The sequence below is a fragment of the Canis lupus genome, chromosome 9 (genome assembly GCF_048164855.1).
Source record: "Canis lupus baileyi chromosome 9, mCanLup2.hap1, whole genome shotgun sequence".
NCBI classification, from domain to species: Eukaryota; Metazoa; Chordata; class Mammalia; order Carnivora; family Canidae; genus Canis; species Canis lupus.
The window spans coordinates 64,487,241-64,502,558 of record NC_132846.1 but is presented as its reverse complement, the minus strand read 5'-3'; the positions used below and the strand labels follow the sequence as shown (position 1 = coordinate 64,502,558).

The 15,318-nt window shown below is 53.6% G+C and overlaps 1 protein-coding gene and 1 long non-coding RNA gene across 4 annotated transcripts in view; one reads left to right on the top strand and one right to left on the bottom strand.

Moving 5' to 3' along the window:
* ASB2 (ankyrin repeat and SOCS box containing 2) overlaps positions 1-15,318 on the top strand; it is a 43,964-nt gene that overhangs the window by 10,598 nt on the left and 18,048 nt on the right. For all 3 annotated transcript variants that reach the window (XM_072839760.1, XM_072839757.1, XM_072839759.1), the window contains 4 exons: positions 2,072-2,365; positions 10,258-10,347; positions 13,400-13,566; positions 14,362-14,517. In XM_072839760.1, coding sequence (XP_072695861.1) covers positions 2,160-2,365; positions 10,258-10,347; positions 13,400-13,566; positions 14,362-14,517 — 619 coding nt within the window. In that variant the 5' untranslated portion in view covers positions 2,072-2,159. The remainder of the gene's footprint in view (positions 1-2,071; positions 2,366-10,257; positions 10,348-13,399; positions 13,567-14,361; positions 14,518-15,318) is intronic.
* Positions 10,751-11,907, bottom strand: LOC140640416 (uncharacterized). Its single transcript, XR_012037143.1, has 2 exons — positions 11,496-11,907; positions 10,751-10,926 (listed from the first exon to the last, which is right to left on the bottom strand). It is a non-coding gene; the product is annotated as an uncharacterized lncRNA (long non-coding RNA).

The window sequence follows — 15,318 nt, the reverse complement described above, 5'->3', positions numbered from 1 at the left end:
CTATACCACAATGTAGGAATCCATTCAAATGTTGATAGACATGTGGGTAGTTTCCACGTGGTTTTATTATGAATAGCACTGCTATGAAATATTTTTGAACTCATCTTATGGTGAATACATGTACATGGTTCTCTTGGCCACGGGGTTGAGTGGAACTTTAGGGTCACGGGAAGTGTTTCTTCAGCTCTAGCAAATGCCATCGATTTTCCAAGGTGGTTGTACCATTTGACATTCCTACCAGTGGTAGTGAGTCTTCCAGTTGTTTCACATCCTCCCCAACACTTGCTATTCCTTGTCTTTTCCACTTGAGCCATTCTTTTTTTTTTTTTTTTTCTTTTTTTCCCCCCCGAGAGCAAGTACAAATGGAGGCAGGGTCAGAAGGAGAGGGTGAGAGAGAATCTCAAGCAGGCTCTACGCCCAGCCAGGAGCCAGACTTGGGGCTCGATCTCAGGATCCCGAGACCATGACCTGAGCCGAAATCGGAGTCAGACGCTCAGCTGGCTGAGCCACGCAGGTGCCCCTCCACTTGAACCAATCTGTTGAGTGGACACACAGTGGTGTCATATTGGGATCTTAATTGGAGTGTCCTCTTAAACGGTTAAAAAGTCAAGCATCCTCACATTTGGTTGTCGGCCATTTGGGTATCCTCTGTGAAGTGCCTGGCCTAGCGTTTTGGGCACAGGTTAACTAGAGCCACAAGGGTACTGTGTAGCAAAGCACCCCCAAATAAGCATTTATTGTCATGATTTGGGTCTGCGGGTCACTGTGGGGGTGCTGACGTAGGCTTCAGCTTGCACGGTCTGCCAGGTGGGGCTCCTCTGTGCAGGTTGGGCTCAGGCTGCCCCAGGTCGGTTCACTCTGAGGCCCAGTGGTTCCAGTGGGGAGCTCTTCTCCTGGCGATGCAGAAGAGCAAGCCTCACTGCACAAGCACATATCAGGGGGCTGCTTTATCGTGCCCCCAACCTTCACTGGCCAGAGAAAGTCACATGGCTAAGCCCAATCTCAACAGGAAAGGGAGTGGAGGATACCCTGCCTCCAAGGAATGGGGAGTGAAAATTTGCCAAACAAACCAAATTATAGCACTGGTATTTTGGGTATTTTTTTAATGGCCTCATGTGGTTCTAATGTCCTGCTAGGGCTAAGAACCATTGACCTACAGTCACAGTGCGTGTCAGCCAGTCAAAACAAAAACCAGGCTTAGTTGAGTTTACCTCATTTCCTAAAATCAGCGGATTCAACCAAAGTTCATTTCTCCCTGAGGCAAATTTTTTTTAAAGAAGGGAGTCTTTGGCATTATTAACATGGCAAATTACTTTAACAATTGATTTTAAGTAGATCGTGCAAACTGAAGCGGCTGGCTCGTGTCTGATTTATCTCTAACATTCTTAGCCCTAGCACAGCACAGAGATGAGGAGAAACGCTAGAATAGGACGTTGCTGGATAACTGGAGAAAGGAATGTAAGCATTGTTGTGTAAGCGCCACGAAGACATGGGATTTTTGTCCTTTGGCATCATTATTGTATCACCAGTGTTTAGAGGAGTGCCTGACGCATAGTAGGTGTTCAGTAGGTAATCTCTCAGTTAATGAAGCGTGAACACATGTGTAGACAAGCTATCTGGAATGGCAAAAGGAATGGTGGATGAGCAGATGGTTAGTTGGGTGGTTAGAGGTATGAGTGGATGGATGGGAGGGTGGATGGATAAATGGACAGGTAAATGGGCAGATAGATCAGGGGTTGGATGGATGGATGATCAGGTCATTGGATAAATGGACAAATGTGGATGGGTGATTGAGTGGATGGGTAGACAGATGGACACAAGGGAGAATGATTAAACGGACAGATGGGTGAATAACTGGATGGAGGGTGAGAGAGATGAGTATGGATTGATGAGTAGATGAGTGGATGGATAGATGTGTAGATAAATAGGTATTTGGATGGATCAAATGACAAAAATGAATGGATAAAAATTGATTGTGAGCTTGCCAGAGGAAAGCACAGCCTTCCCTGATGGTAAACCTAACTCCCTTACAAAACTGTCAGTGACCAAGATGGTTTTGGTCTCCTCGCAGGGCCTTCTGATTTGCCGCTTCCTCGCCCCCCACCCTCCCACCCCCACGGAGTGCCTCTTCTGGTGGCCGAGGTGGGAGGCAGAAGAGGATGACCACAGAGATCAGTGCTCGGGGCAGGCAGCGTGCCATTGGGCATGAGGAATACAGCCTGTATAGCAGCCTGAGCGAGGATGAGCTGGTCCAGATGGCCATTGAGCAGAGCCTGGCTGACAAGACTTGGGGCCCGACCACAGCTGAGGCCACTGCGTCCACATGTGTCAACCGCCAACCTGCCCATTTCTACCCATGGACCAGGTGAGCAAGGAGAGGCCAGCTAGGACACCTGTGAGATGTAGATCCTGAACACTGCTCATCCAAGACCAGAGTCTCCTGGTCTGTAAGGGTGCATGTTTACACCTTAATGACTTACATTTCTTATCCAAACCATCTGAGCTTTGGTGGGCCAAACACCGCGGTAGGTGCTCTACTCGCTTCATCTTGTTTAACCCTCTCGAAGACCTTCCAGGAACCTCTATGCTATATTCCCATTTTGTAGACAAGGAAACAAAAGCTCAGGGCTAGGAGCTAGTCCCAAATCGCACAGCTAGTAGATGGTGTTGCAGAGATGGAAACAATCGGGTTGCATCGCCCACGGCTTTGCTTTGTACCACTGGCTTTATGTTCGAATGCGGTGGAGCTGATGTTCTGAGTCCAAGCAGAGCTCTCAATCCTATCTAGCAGCCTCCCTGGGAAAACATGTCTGAGAAGCAGGTGACATCTGCCCAGGCAAGCCACCCTACCTCCTTGCTCTGGCTCCCCTGTCTCAGCATGACCTCATCCTCCCAGTGGCAGGACCACCTAGGGCAGCCCTGTGTTGCGCCCCTAAAGATAGGATGCGAGCCATACCTGGAGTTCCATATGTGCAAGTTTGAATATCCTAACAGCCACACTAAAAAGTAAAGACCAACAGGTGAAAGTAATTTAGGTCTCAACTATTCTCATTTTCCGCGTGTCATCAATATAAAAATTATGAATGAGGATTTTATGTTCTTTTTGTCAAATCAAGTCTTTGGAAGCCAGTGTGTATCTTGCACTCGCAGAACATCTCAATTCAGACTAGGTGCATCCCAACGGCTCTCTAGCCACACGTGGCCAGTGGCTACCACACTAGACAGCACAGATCCAGAGGGTACCTCCTTTGTAGGAGGTGGAAGCCAGAGAGGCCATTATGCATTGGATCTTAACGTGCTCTTAGAAAGGAAATATATAAATTTAAAAATGCTTTTGTTCAGCGCTAAGTCCAAGTCAGGTATGTATGTGGGGGTGGGTGGGCTAAGGGGTGGGCATTGCTGAAATGATGGTGTTGTGTGGCCATGGAACATGCCTCAAATCTCATTGTCTCCAGGGGTACCTGGCTGACTCAGCCAGCGGAGTGTGAGGTTCTTGGGGTTGTGAGTTCCAGCTCTTGGTTGGGCACTGGGGGCTGCTTAAAAAAAAAAAAAAAAAAATCTCATTGTCTCCAGCAGCCAGCTGATTGCTTTGAGGCCTTGGGCAAGTCTCTTAAGCTTTCCTGGCAACAAGAGATAGACCATCTCCAATGTCCAGTCCCAGCTGGCAGGGATGAAGTGGGTGGTGGTGCATCCCAGCCCTGTCCCCTGATGATAACCACCAGGCGCTCCCCAAGTGACTTTGGCTGTCACTAAGGCTCGACCTCCTCTGCCAGGCAGATGAGGCAAATATCTGGAATGCCCCACACTGAGGAGCCCCTTCCTTTTATTTTTTTTTTAAGATTTTATTTATTTATTCATGAGACACACACAGAGAGAGGCAGAGACACAGGCAGAGGGAGAAGCAGGCTCCCCATGGGGAGCCCGATACAGGACTCGATCCCAGGGCCCCAGGATCATAACATGAGTCGAAGGCAGATGCTCAACCACTGAGCCACCGAGGCATCCCTGAGGAGCCCCTTCTAAAGGGGAAGGCAGGCGGCCTCCTCGGGCGGCTGGAGGAAGTAGGAAGAATCCAGATTATGGAGTTGGCCCCAAGGGGGTCCCATTCTGGAACCCAGCCTGAGAAACAGAAGCGAGGACTCAGAGCAAGGACTCTTCGTGGCCGGTGCTCTGGGAGGCCCTGGTTCCTGTTCCGGCTGGTTCAGCCCACGCCAGACCACAAGTTCCTCTTTCTCAGGAGGGGATCAGATAGAAAGAAGGGCATCCCCCCACCCCCGGGGCATCTGCAGCCTTCTCCTTAGTGTGGGAGCTTTCTGCGGAGTTCTGGGGACACTCAAAAACGTTAGCACTGAGTTGGCTCATGGGGTCCGGGTCCTGATCTCCTCCTTCCTCCGGTGGGTAAGGAAGCAGAGACCCACCATGGGACACAAACGCTGATCCAGCCTCCTGAGAAAAAGGCTCACAGAGAAGGGAAATGACTTACCCAGGGTCATGCAATCCTCACCTAAATTCCAAGCACAAGTAATGTAGGGGACAGGGTTCAGCCTGCATCCGCTCACAGTGGATGGGAGCTAAAACCTCCCAGATTCAGTCCTTCCCTTCTGTCTCTGGAAGAAGGGCTTGGGTCCTGCTGGGGAAGCCAATCCTTCCTCCCCCAGATGCACCCTGAGTGTTTCCCATGTGGCCAGCACACAGCCATTCAGTTAATCCTTACAGAAGCCACGAAACGAGGACATTTTTGTTTTTTAGCTTTTGTTTATTTATTCACGAGAGACACAGAGAGAGAGACAGAGACACCGGCAGAGGGAGAAGCAGGCTCCTTGTGGGGAGCCCGATGCAGGACTCGATCCCAGGACCCCGGGATCATGCCCTGAGCTAAAGGCAGATGCTCAACCACTGAGCCACCCAGGCGTCCCACGAGGACATTCTGTACCCGTCTTACACACCCGCTAACTCAGCAGGGCCAGGAACAGAGCCAGGTTCAGGCACGTACCCAGCTCTGCCCATACTGCAAATGCCTCTTCTCCATCCTCCTCCACTTTGAAGTGGGGTTTGGGTCTCATTGCAGCCTCCTCGTACCCACAGACCTTCAGGGTCCCCGGGGACAAGAGACACTCCAGCTCGTGCTCACATTCCCAGTCACGGCCTTTCAGAAAGTACAGGACCCAGTAGGATCCTTTGTTTCCATCCAGAGACCCGGAGCAAGGTTTAGGAACACGACATCACACATGTCCCCAGCACTGTCGCGGATTGAAAACCACCTCCTCAGCAAATCCCGCCTGAGCACCCTCCCAGGTCACGCAGGTCGCCCCCTTCCTTGCTCTCGACGTTTCCTTCATCACCCTGACTGCTACTTGAAGTTTCTATGTATTTGTTCTAACCATGAGGACAGGGCCTCACCCATCTTCCTTCCTGTGAAGCCTCCTGTCTAGCACACAGCACTCGCCCCCCACAGACATCATCAAATCGCTGTCTGTGAGCGAATAATGAGTGAATAAAGTGAATGAAGAGGCAGCAGAGTAGAGTGGAAAGAGAAGTGGGCTTGGAGGTTCGAATCCTTCCACTGTCACCTACTGGCTGTGTGACCTCGGCAAGTTACTGAGCCTTGCTGAGCACCGCAGGCTTATCTCCACGATGAAACCTTGCCTAGCCCAGCTTGCAGTGTTGTTCTGCAAAGCAAGTAAAATGTTGGCGCCTTCCTCACCTCCCACGGCTTGAATCGGCCTCCCCCCACCTCCTCCCTGAGCCCCCGGAATGCCCACCTCATGACCGCCTGTTTCGTGGGCAAGCCTTCATGCCACTCTAAGGGAGGCATTATCTGGCCTCCTGAGACTGTCCCCAACTATACTATATGACCTCTTCGGGGACAGAGAGCACATGTTGCTCACTTTTGCAACCTCAGTGCTTGGCAAAGAGCCTGGATCATTGTAGGTGCCCGAGAAATGTTTTTAGGCAAAGAGATGCATTTTTGAAACCAATAAAATGCTCTACAAATACAACTTATTGTTATCATCTCGTGACCAAAATGGCAGCTGTGGACATAAAGGTCAACCAAGCCTTGGGGATCCTAGAAATGAAAGCCCCATCAGCGACCCGGAGAAAACAGAACGTGCCCTTTTAAAGCCATTTCTTCCAATTTGCTTCTCTCCTACCACAATGTAAGGGATGAAACAAGGCTTGGCCTCACACTGAGGGCTCCCTGAAAGGCAGACCCAGCTTCCCATCCCAAGGAGAAGTAGGGTTTTGCAGTCATGAAACAGGGAGCCCAAGGGTACGTTGATGGACCAGCCAGAGTGGGCCCAGGAAGCTGGGTCTTCCCAGTCTTTAAACTTCTGAATTTTTTTAAAGTTATATAACTAAGAAGACAAAGGAAGAAAGCACAAAGTAGGAACTTGTTTGGGTTGGTGAGTGCACAGCTGCAAATAATTCACATTAAGCCACCCATACCTAGCGTGCTCTTCCGATGTGCCCACTGCCTTCTCATAACCTGGATGTGAACCAGGCCTCACCCCTCCCCTCCCCAAATTTGCAGTCTAACGGGGTCCCAGATGTACATAATGACCCAGCAGGAAGGGCGCAGCAGGGAGGCCTGCCTTCAGTTTCAGAGGGACACAGAGAGGATCGACTCGCTTAGTGGAGCAGGTGGGCTTTGCAGGATGAACAGGAGTTCGCTACGCGAGCTAGAGGAAGCAAACCTCTGAGCCTCAGTTTTCTCTTCTGCAAAAGGGAGCCGGATTAACTCTCCTTCACTAAGTGGACTCACAGAGGAGGAAATGAGATGCTTTGTGCCATGTGCCCGTGTCACAAGGCTGGACACAGAGCAAGCACTCAACAAATCTCGGCAATGGGTGGGAAGCAGAAGTTGCTGCAGTTTGGAATTCACGTTCTCCTCTACATGGGACTCCTCTCTGGCTGCCCCAGAAAGAATGGATTGGCCCGTGGGTAGGAGGCTGATTTCAGAGACCGGTGGGAATGGGGGTGGAGGTGGCTAGACCATGTGAGCTCTCCCTCTCTTTACCCAGGAGGGCTGGGGGCTGCTTCTCCTGGAATTTGACGTCCTGCCACGGCACCCCACAACACCAAGATTACCAGCTGGGATGTTACCCTTTCGAAGGCTTTTGTTTGTTCTGTTTCATTTATTTGAATGTATCCAGCGCCTGCTGCGTGGCGGGCACTGTCCTCTGTCACCCGTATTGACATAGGCTTAGTGTGAGGACCGGAGGAGAGGACAAATAGAGGGTGGCGAGCGTGAGGTAGACTCGTGTCCCTTAGCTCTCATCCCCCATTAAGAGGCTTGCTTGGGACGCCTGGGGGGCTCAGTGGTGGAGCGTCTGCCTTGGGCTCAGGGCATGATCCCGGGGTCCTGGGATCGAGTCCTGCATTGAGCTCCCAACAGGGAGCCTGCTTCTCCCTCTGTGTCTCTCATAAATAAATAAATAAAATATTTAAAAAAGAAAAAGAGAGAGAGAGAGACCCGCTTGCCTCCCATCTTCGGCCAGGTCCAGCCCCATGTAATGTCTGTCCTTCCAGGGGCCAGCAGCTCACTGAGAAATGAGGGGACTCCCCACGTTCACCGAGCCTGACCCACATCTGAAGTAGGGGCCAGCGGGACTCCAGGACAGGGCTGTGGGGAGCTGGGTGACGGTGATGCACCCCTGACCCCCTCGATCTGCCTGCCCACATGAAGGACAAGGGCCCTACCTGGGCCTCTTCCAGGGCATGACCTGTGCCCACATCCTGCCAGGTTCTTCTCACCTCTGATGACTCAGCCGTGGTGGTTTTCTCTGCTGGGAATCCCCTGCTCGGGCTGGGGGGATGAGGGGAAGTGGGGTCTGCAGCCTGGACCGGACTAGCTCCCCCTCCAGGCCCAGGCTCGGCACTAGGGCTGCTCTGGGCACCCGCCCTGGCTGCCCCTAATGCCAAGTTCACCACCAACTGCAGGGCTCTCAGGGGAGCTCCTGTTCTCTTCCCCCCTTCCCTGGTGGCCCTATGGCTGGCTGTTGGCCTCAGACATCTTGGGGATCAACCAAAGTGTCCTACTGATTTGCATCTCAGGCGCTAGCATAGGGCAATTCGGTGTCTGCTTCCACCTCTGGGAAGCCGGAACAATACAACCCCTGCCTCCATCCAGCTGCTGGGCAGCATGCAAGTGAGGCGATGCCCTGCACAGTCGGGAGGGACATCCCCGCACCTTGGCTGCCACCCCTACCAGCCTCACTGGCCTGGTCTTGCTGTTGTTATTTTACCCTCAGAGATAGTCCTGGTTTTAGGGTAGTGGGGTGGGCTTTTATCGGTGTTTATCACCTTGCTAGTAATATCCTAAAAAGAGTAAGTGACAGGAGGCCACACACATGGGCCATGGTGTGGGCGGCCGGGACCCCAGGGTCCTGTGAGGACTGAGACCCAGAGCTTTGTCGAGACCACGGGGTGGGGACTGCGAGCTGAGCCTGGCCCCAGGCTGCCTTCCACCACCCTGAGCATGCTCCCCTTTCCGGGTGGAGGAGTGGGGCCTCACTGGGGCCAGGCTTTGCACCCCCTTCCCAGGATGTGGTCTCTTAAATCTGTTTGACACGCAAAGTTCTCGCGTGAGCTCATTTCAACAAAGGCTCCACGGTGACAGCAGCAGTGATGAAACCCTCCCCCCCCGTCCTATCTCCTCGCCCTGCAAAGGGAGAAACTGAGGCACAAAGCAGGGCAGGGGCCTGTTCACAGGTGCAGGGCCTGCCGGAGAGGAGGCCTTCGATAAGCCAGAAAGAGGACCAGGAGGCAGGAGGACCCCAGGCCCGTGGAGGAGGGGACAGCATCAGGAGCTCTGCAGACCGACAAGAGTGTGCTCTGCTCTGCTCCCTTCCCAGCTGCAGCTCCATGTGAGCCCAGCGTGGCCACCCACCTCGTGGGGCCTCAGTGTCCCCCATCTATAGAGGGCAGGGACACCGGCACCCACTCCAGAGGACTAATAAATGAGCCCATGCAGGGCATGTTCAGGCTCATGGTGCTCAGGAGGCGGTGGCTAGCGGCAGGGGACGGAGAGGGGGACAGAGGAAGGCAAGGACACGATGCCAAGGATGGTGACCTGGCGGTCCCCCTGCCCCCAGGTGGCTGAAGCAAAGCAGTCGGTGTTCTTTCCTGCTCTCTGCCCACTCAGCCCTTCCCCACGACTCGGCCTCGCTGAGCATAGCCACAAAACCTGCAGGTTCTGGCCCCTCCAAGCAGCGCCAGGGCGCTGGTCCCCAGTAGCAATGTCCTCCTCCATTCCACAGGGCAGGAGGGGCACAGGACACCAGGACAGCAGGCCCGCAGGGGTGTCCAAGGCACCAGGGCCCGAGCTGCCAGAAGTGTGGTCCCATCTGCACGGCCACCCTCATCAGTCTGATACGTAGAGTGACCACCACACCTCTTTTCACCCCCTCCCATCCTTACCACAGCCCAAGGGGGTGGGAAACAGGGTCACAGAAGCAAAACAACGATCCAGTCAATGGTGGACACGCGCTGCGCACCCCTGTGCCCAGACCCCAGCTAAGCTCACTGGCTCCAGCCTCTTCAGTCTTCCTACCCTGGGCCATGCAGGGAACTAAAGCCCAGAAAAGTTCAACCTGTCTGATGTCACGTGGCCAGAAAGTGCCAGAGTTCAGATTTGAACCCGTGTCATCCTGATTCCTCGTTCTGGCCGTGACGGCCTTGTGCTCTAACTTCTGAACTGTTACAGTTCCTGCCTCTGGGACTGCAGGCCCCTCTGACGAGGACCCAGCCAGGTGGAGGTGGGAGTACAGACCTGGTTTGGCTTCCCAGCTATGCTCCCCTGTCCCCCCACAACCTCCAAGAACCTCTTGTCCATCCCCGTTGGGACCCAGCCTGGCCGGCCGGACGCTAAACCCCTTTAAACCCCTTTCATCCAGGGACCTGCTGCTGACCCCTTCTCACATCCTCCCGGGTGAAGAATGTCACCTTGCTTCGTATCTGCCTCCCGCGTGGTTGGCTGGGGAGGGGGCCTGGGGGTGGGGATGAGGTTAACCTCATTGTTGTCTTATATGGTCATTTAAATCTCCCAGGGCTTCCTCCAAGGGCCAAAAATAATCCGGAGACACAGCAGCTGTGTCCAGCACACAGAGAGGACCCGGCCATCTGCTTTGGTTCTGAGCCCTGTGTCTGTCTGGTCTCCCTTCCTAGCCCTCCATCCCCGATCCTGCCTCCGGCCATGACCCGCTTCTCATATGCAGAGTATTTTTCCCTCTTTCACTCCTGCCCTGCACCCTCCAGGTCGACGGTGCCTCCCGAGAACCCACCCGCCTCGGGCCCCAAGGGGCTGTTCCAAGGGGTCATGCAGAAATACAAGAACTCCCAGCTGGCGTAAGTGACCCCCCGGCCCGGCCCCCCGAGACCTTCCAAGTTCACCCTTCCAACTAGGGTTTGTGGGGGGCGGGGAGTGGGACGCAGGCACGCAGGGCCCAGGAAGGGGGGCGTTCTGGAGGGACCTCCCAGGTGTGTCCCCTTGAGCCCCAGCTGCTCCTGCTGAGCTGGGCTCAGCGCTCACAGACTCAGTTCCTCAAGGTCTGTGATTAACCCCTCCATGCCCCGGAGTGGGTCCCAGGTGACGGAGCAGCCCCCCGGGGAGACGGCCCCGGGATCGCAGAGGCCCAGAGGGGCTCGGGGCTGAAGCTGATGAGTCAGCCATGCCTTCCCTGTATCTCAGTTTCCCCCCGTGCGTCACCTCGGGGATACGGGGCATATCCACAACGCTCACACCCATGGGTTTTGTTTTGCCTCATTGCTTTTATTTGCTCCACGCCAGGTGGTAAAATCCAGAATTAATCCAAGCTGCAGGAGGGGTTCTGTTTGCCTCGCCCGAGGGTGCTGGGCTAGGTGCGTCCTTGGAAAAGAGATCTGTGCTTGCCCTTCCCGGCTCCCCCATATGGACTCCAAAAGCAGCTAAAAGCAAAAAGAGGGGCCCCCTCTTCAGGAACCCCCATCTCCTTGCTCCAGTTATGTTAGAGAGAGAAGGAGGCAACTGGCCAGTGCTTTGCGTCTCTTCCCAGCTCTTTTCAAACCTTGTCACCCCCACTTCCTTGGTGCTGGGGGTAAAATTCTGAGGGTCTGAAAAGGGGGACCCCAGGCTCTGGTCTCTGCGCCGCTGCCCCCTCCTGTGTGGCTGCCTGTGAATCGCTGTCCGTCTCTAAATCTCCCCTGTCCGTGAAACAGGGTCGCAGGGGACAGAGTGGCCTCCCGGGTCCCGTCCGGCTGCTTGGTCTCCAAGGGTCTGACACCCCCGGCAGCCTCCCCAGCCCTCGGGGCGGGGCTTTGGCTGAACTCAGGGAGCAGCGGCCCCGGGTGCGCCCGAGAGCTTCAGGGTCATTGTGCCACAGCTGGACCAGACCCAGGCTGGGCGGCAGGTCCTGGGAGTGTTCTTGTGACCCCGCGCACCCCTCAGTCCAGCCCTCCTCTCTTCCACTTCAGCGGGGGTCCCACAGGAGACCTTCTGGGGGAGACGGGATACCTACCCCACTGGGGCTTTTCCTGACACCAGCGGGGGCTGCTCTGGCCGCTCGGGAGAAGAGCTCATCAAGGTGGTAGTGAGGGCGTTGATGGGGACTTCAGGGCTTATCTGGTAGTTACCCATGGTGCTCGCGGGTCTGTAACTTAACCAGCCTCTGTGCTCTGAAGCTATTAATAACCAGAGAGGCTGAGAGTCAGGCGGAAGTGCCGCTCACAACAGAGGAAGCAGCTGGGAGGGTAAAGGGGCTGGCCTGACAAACCCTCCGAGCCTATCCTGGCCCCTGACGTGGGTGAGAGCCCCGGGAGCGACACCTGCTCCAGCCTCACCTTCTCCATCTGGGAAATGGGACCACTCATGCAGCACATTCGCCAGGAGTAGATCTGGGAACGACAGCAGTCCTGGTCCTCACTGATTCAAGGATGGGGGGGGGCGGGGGAGGCAGCTCAGTGCATGAATGAACAAAGTAGCAAAGAAGCTATCATTCACATGAGCCCCGAAATCTTTTCAATATTCAGAAGTTTTTTATTTATTTATTTATTTATTTTATTTATTTATTTATTTATTTATTTATTTTTGATATTCAGAAGTTTTAAACTGAATTCAATTTTTATTAATCCTTCAAGTATGTAAGTCCTTCAGCAGCTAAAGCATCTAGGGGTGAAGATGAAAGCCGCAGGGACCGAGGGGTTCCCTAATTCTCTTTTGGCCACCGAGGAGCTCTATCTAAAAGAGACCCTCAGTTTCCATCTGTGGAAGTGAGTGAGCTTGCCGTGTTTCACCCCATTTCTTGCAGTCTTTCCCTGCAGAGTGCCCGCTTGGAGCTAAAGGCATGAAAGTACCCCTGGTCCATGGGAGTTCACAGGGGCACTGAACACTGGCAAGGCTGGATCAGGGCCCGCACGGTGGCTTTTAAAGGCCAGTGTGTCCTCCAAATGCTCAAAGGAGGCTATTGCAAAGAAGGTTTTGAGCAAGATATTTTTCAAAACTCCCAAAGAAACAAGCAAAATGCTAATAGGAGAGAGGCCATCTTTTTAGAAATAGAAGGAATGAAGGCGTGGAAATAATTGCTGGGGATCCTAGGTTCTGAATTTTTCCCTCTCGCCCATGATTTCTTTTCTTTTCTTTTCTTTTCTTTTCTTTTCTTTTCTTTTCTTTTCTTTTCTTTTCTTTTCTTTTCTTTTCTTTCTTTCTTTTTCTTTCTTTCTTTCTTTCTTTCCTTTCTCTTCTTTCTTTCTTTCTTTCTTTCTTTTCTTATTTCTTTCTTTCTTTTCTTTCTTCTTTCTTTCTTCTTTCTTTCTTTCTTTTCTTTCTTCTTTCTTCTCTCTCTCTCTGTCTCTCTCTCTTTCAACAAATATTTATTGAGCACCTATTATGGACCAGACACTGAGCTGGGCCCTAAGAGTGAAATCATGAGAGATGAAAGAAAATAAAGAAATAAAGACACTGTTCCCGTCTTCTTGGAACTCACAGTCCAGTGGGGAGACAGCAGTCAAGTAGCCATTCAAGGACATGTACAGGCCAGAGGTTACAGGAGGCCTTATGATCAGAGGCAGCTAGAGGCTGACCTGGGCCTGCAGGCTGAGGCTGACAGGCCTGAGGAAGCAGTGATGGATAGCTGATGGACGGATAAGCTGGAGGGGCCAAGGTCAAGGCCAAGGTTGGGGCTGAATTCCAGGGTACACCCACATGGGTTAGGAAGGATTATTTTCCTTATTGAGGAGGACACTGGCCGCGGGGGGCTGTGCACCTGTTCCAGACCAGCAGGGACAAGCAGGACCACGTGGTCCCACAGCTAGCATCGCCCCCGGGGCCACCTGTAGCCCTGCTTCCCCTCTGGGAGAGAGGCTGGCCCGCCCCACCTCTGCCCTGCTTCGGTCCTGAGGAGTGACCTGCCACTTGCTGTCACAGGCCTGTGGACCCTGTGCTGAAGGCCATCAAGGAAGGTGATGAAGAGGCCTTGAAGGCCATGATCAAGTCGGGGAAGAATCTTGCAGAGCCCAACAAGGAAGGCTGGCTGCCGCTGCACGAGGCGGCCTACTACGGCCAGCTGAGCTGCCTGAAGACCCTGCAGCAAGGTGAGGCGGCAGGCAGGTGCAGTGAGGGGCAGGACAGGACTCAGAGGGCAGCAACTCCTTCCTTCTGGAGCTTTGTGTTCTTTGCCCCTCAAATTCTTAGAGGGCGGGGTACAAGGCAAGATTATATCACCCCAAGCTGGGAGAAGGAAGTGACTTGTCCCCACCCACCCTGCTGTCACCTCTCTAGGCCTCTTGGGACAGGAGAGCCTAATTCCTAGAAAAGGAATGAGGGAGGGCTCACTCTTTTGGGAGACCCACTGCCAGCTTGTTCCAGAATGTTCCGGGGGCTGATCTGGTGTGGAAAACACCACAGCTGTGCCTATGCCCCGCCAAGGCCATCCCCACCCCGCCCCAGCTGTGGGAACCTGGGCAAATCATGCCTCCTCTCTGAGCTTTGGCTTCCCCCAAGCCAGATGTGGAAGGGTAGCACCTGCGGACAGGAGCTACCTCTGCTCTGTCCTGAAGCAGCATGAACCACAGATAGCCCACCACACGCTAGGGCAGGCACAGATGTATGAGAGAGACCTTCTGGCCATGGCTGCTGGGGGTGTGAGGGAAGGACAGGGTCATTCACAGAGGGAGGGGCCTCCACCAGGGAAGGCTTCCCGGAGGAGGCGGAATCTGAGCTGAGTTAATACGACTGGGAAGCTGAAACAATCCTGTGAAAGCGACTGAATCCAGGGCCAAGAGGATGGATGGTAAATTTTGGTGGATGCTACACAGGTCTGTCATTGGAATTGGACAGGAGGAGGGGGTATCTTCCCCCTTTGTGAACTTCCCATCTGTTCTCCCCAGCATACCCGGCAGTCATTGACCAGCGCACTTTGCAGGAGGAAACAGCCCTTTACCTGGCGACGTGCAGGGGACACCTGGACTGCCTCCAATCTCTGCTCCAGGCTGGGGCTGAGCCTGACATCTCCAACAAGTCCCGAGAGACACCGCTCTACAAAGGTGAGCCCGCCAGGGTGGGCTTCCCTGGGGAAGGGCCCAGAGAGTAGGGAGCACTTGCTCCCCCCATCCCAACCAGGGGTCTCCTCTGAAGGGGCAGTCTTGTTCAGGCATGTAACTTGTATAATTGAGTCGTTCCTTCATGCACCTGTTCTGGCCATACTTCCCAAGTCCTCCCATGAGCCAGGCCCACTGAGGAGCGCCGAGGGCCCAGAAACAAAAAGATATGATTGGTGCCCATGCGCTCTCCCAGTCCAGTGCACACAGACACATAGACAACATAACAGCCAGCTAATGGCAGCAAAGAGCTTGGCATGACGCACCTGGGAGCATGGGGGAGGGCTCTAACACTAGGGGTGAGCCCCCACAAAAGGGGATGCCTGAGCTGAGCTGGAACAGGAGGCAGTTATCAGCTGGACGAGCAGAGGGAACAGCAGAGGCAGAAGCAAAGAGGTATGAAAGAAAATGTGTACCTCTGGGATGTTTAAAAAAACCTAGAAACCCCTTGCTCATTCAATATATCATGCAAGGACATTGGCATCTCTAGCAAGTGCCCAGAGTCAAAATCTGAATAATCGTAATAGCCGGCATTTACGGAGTTTTTATTATGTGCCAGGCACTGTTCTTTAACTTAACTCTAATATCCAACTACATATGAGACAGGCACTACATAGGAAGTATCCCCATTTTACAGAGACACGAAACGGGGCACCCAGGATTTCACATATTCCAGCAAGGGGCAGACCCAGGATTTAAGCTCAGGGAGCGAGTTGCCAACAGCACATTCTGAACTATGACATTATA